This window comes from Solenopsis invicta, chromosome 13, assembly GCF_016802725.1.
Source record: "Solenopsis invicta isolate M01_SB chromosome 13, UNIL_Sinv_3.0, whole genome shotgun sequence".
NCBI lineage: Eukaryota > Metazoa > Arthropoda > Insecta > Hymenoptera > Formicidae > Solenopsis > Solenopsis invicta.
The window spans coordinates 14,179,434-14,182,435 of NC_052676.1; the positions used below are offsets into that span (position 1 = coordinate 14,179,434).

Here is a 3,002-nt window from a genome sequence, read left to right on the forward strand (position 1 = left end):
ATTCATAAGTGATCGTCATATCTTGCTTGCTGTCATTGACGACATTGACAATTAACCAACGTCGATATGATGATTCGAGACTTAAACGTCCTGATAAAGCAAACGAATTTACACGCACATATATGCGACTTGCCAAGGACATCCGGCAGCAATTTGCCAAAATTACCTCCAAACGCAAAATTTTATAATCGTTGGAAACGAAATCTTCAGAAGCTTGTTCTTGTTTCCGCTCGACATCCTTTAACGCGTTTAATTTTCCGCAGCCAAGCAGCTGTTGCTTTTGAAAAGAGAAGACACTCAAGATCACCTCATCGATGGATGATCCATCCATGTAGCATGTTAAGGTATGAGAATTGAAGAAGACAATTAATTCTTGTGAGCATGAATATAATAGAAAAAACATTACCGTAGGTTCTACTGGAATGCAATAATGACTGTCATTTACTTATATATTTTCATGACAGTTCCGCATATTATATGCTTCTATAGAATCGGAAGGAGCAGTGGCCCAGAAAGTTGGAATATCGTATATCCATTATATATCGTCTGTAACATCGATATTATCCTAAATTTTATTACTGGATTTATATCTCCGGATGGACATGAGATTTTTCTTGATGCCACTCTAGTAGCACGGTAGTGTACAGAATATTCTTGTGCTATGATTATTTATAGAAAGAGAAATTAAGTTTATTAATTTTTATTGTTGTCGAACATTTTTTTCATATTTTATAATATTTTTAACAATTTTTCATATTTTAAATTTAAGAAAATTTCTAAAAATTTCTAAAAATATTTAAATGTTTCTCAGATTTTTAAAGTTTTCCTCAGAAATTATAGTGAGAAATTTTTAGAATTTATCAGAATTTACATATATAAATATTTTTGGAAAAGATGTAGATTTTTTTCATATCTTTTCAAATTTGCTCTGAAAGTAGTTCTTTTTTCTGTTGCAATGAGACTGAGTAAGTGGCATGTGGCATTGCCGACAGATGGAGTTCTATTTGTCGTAATTAAAAAAATCACATAAGGTAGAATAAAAGGCATAATGAGAGTTTTTAACTGTTTTAACGAAATAATGATGAAATAATGTTTTGAAGACGAGCTCTCGAAAAAAGCTCCGAAATGAAAGTAAATAAAATGTTTTGACAGTAAAGTGAGTAAATACTATACTGGTACGAATACCTTCAAGTTTATATTGTTTTAAAGGTCTTTATTTGAGATTTTATTGATCTGAAAAAAATTTGAAAAAATTTTTAAATTTTTTTGAGGGGGGAGGAGAGAGAGAGAGAGATTCGTTTTCTCTATTTTTAAATGTTTGTCCAATTCGTATAATTATTTTATAAAAATCTGAGAAATTTAAAAAAAATGTTTTAAAATTTATATAGACATTTTGAAAAATTATATAAAGAATTCTAAGAAAATTTTTATCACAAATGCTGTTATCTATGCTTTTCCTACTCTGATATACAAAATGAGAATTGTGTGCATTTAAACAGACGTTATGTAAAAGGATATTTCTTCGTTGACCTTATCAGCTCGATACCGTACACATGGTTTTACCCAATACATATTTTACCACCTGGTCCAGATTCGAATTCTGCGTTGCTTCTCCTTGAATTTGTGCATGTTTTAAAAGTGATTCGCATATTTACAGTCCGACAAAATGTTCAACAGATTATTGCAGTAATTTCTAATTACATATATAAATTACATATATATTATAATTAATGTTGCCAGTGTGAAGTTGGCACCTCATTCTTAAAAAATAAATATTTTAATCAGAGTTCTATTTGCATCCACACTAGTTTTACAGTTCTTGATAGATTAAAATAACAGTTCTGTCGATTTGAACAAAAAAATTCAACTTTAAAAATATGGGGTGCCAATTTTCCGTTGCAGCCCAAGTTACGAAAAAAATAAATTAAATCACAAAATCTCATAGTTCTCGAAGAGTTCTATAATTCTTGATAAATTTTAAGAATAGTTCTGCACATTTAGTATTTTTAAACAATTTTTTGGGCGGGTCCCAGATGCGCACGGACCCAATCGGACACCTCCAATCACGTAATCTAATCTAACCCAACGGAAATACTCTAGGCATCGGCCGCTATAATTGGTGGTGTCCAATTGGGTCTGTGCGCATCTGGGACCCTCCAAATTTTTTAATCTGACCGCTGGCACCCTATTTAACGTACAACGCGGTGCTGAGAGTTTCGATCGATTTGTTAGCAGTTCTCGGTAATTCTTGCATATTTTTCAACATTTCGAAAAGGGCTCTAACGGGTATTTATTTCAAAACAATTTTTAAACCCAAACGTTGGTACTTTATCACAAGAGTAAAGTATCTTTTCATGAGAAAGTTCTGAACACCTCTTTGGCATTTTCCGATAGTTCTGCGATAGTTCTAAAGTTTTCTATAGGTTTCGTCAAGAGTTCCGGCGTTTATAAATATTTAAATCTGAATGCTGGCACCCCATACAAAAGTAAATTATATTTTAATGCGAGTTCTGGACGGCTCTTTGGCATTTTCCGATAATTCTGCAATAATTCTGAAGCTTTATATAGGTTTCGTTAAGAATTTCGGCGTTTATAAATTTTCGCAGGCACGCACGCACGCACGCACGCACGCACGCACGCACGCACGCACGCACGCACGCACGCACGCACGCACGCACGCACGCACGCACGCACGCACGCACGCACGCACGCACGCACGCACGCACGCACGCACGCACGCACGCACGCACGCACGCACGCACGCACGCACGCACGCACGCACGCACGCACGCACGCACGCACGCACGCACGCACGCACGCACGCACGCACGCACGCACGCACGCACGCACGCACGCACGCACGCACGCACGCACGCACGCACGCACGCACGCACGCACGCACGCACGCACGCACGCACGCACGCACGCACGCACGCACGCACGCACGCACGCACGCACGCACGCACGCACGCACGCACGCACGCACGCACGCACGCACGCAC

General features: G+C 37.6%; 1 protein-coding gene across 1 annotated transcript; it reads left to right on the top strand.

Moving 5' to 3' along the window:
- Nucleotides 1-45: 45 nt before the first annotated feature.
- On the top strand, nucleotides 46-709 carry LOC105200961 (potassium/sodium hyperpolarization-activated cyclic nucleotide-gated channel 3-like). Its single transcript, XM_026140200.2, has 2 exons — nucleotides 46-344; nucleotides 412-709. Exons 1-2 carry the CDS (start codon nucleotides 67-69, stop codon nucleotides 638-640), a joined length of 507 nt encoding a protein of 168 aa, XP_025995985.2. The 5' UTR covers nucleotides 46-66; the 3' UTR covers nucleotides 641-709.
- Nucleotides 710-3,002: the final 2,293 nt, after the last annotated feature.

Excerpts from the sequence above, each read along its gene's own strand:
- LOC105200961 (XM_026140200.2), top strand. The coding sequence starts at position 67 with ATGATGATTCGAGACTTAAACGTCCTGATAAAGCAAACGAATTTACAC. Across the intron at positions 345-411 it reads CATCCATGTAGCATGTTAAG|GTTCTACTGGAATGCAATAA; the intron begins GTATGAGAATTG and ends ACATTACCGTAG.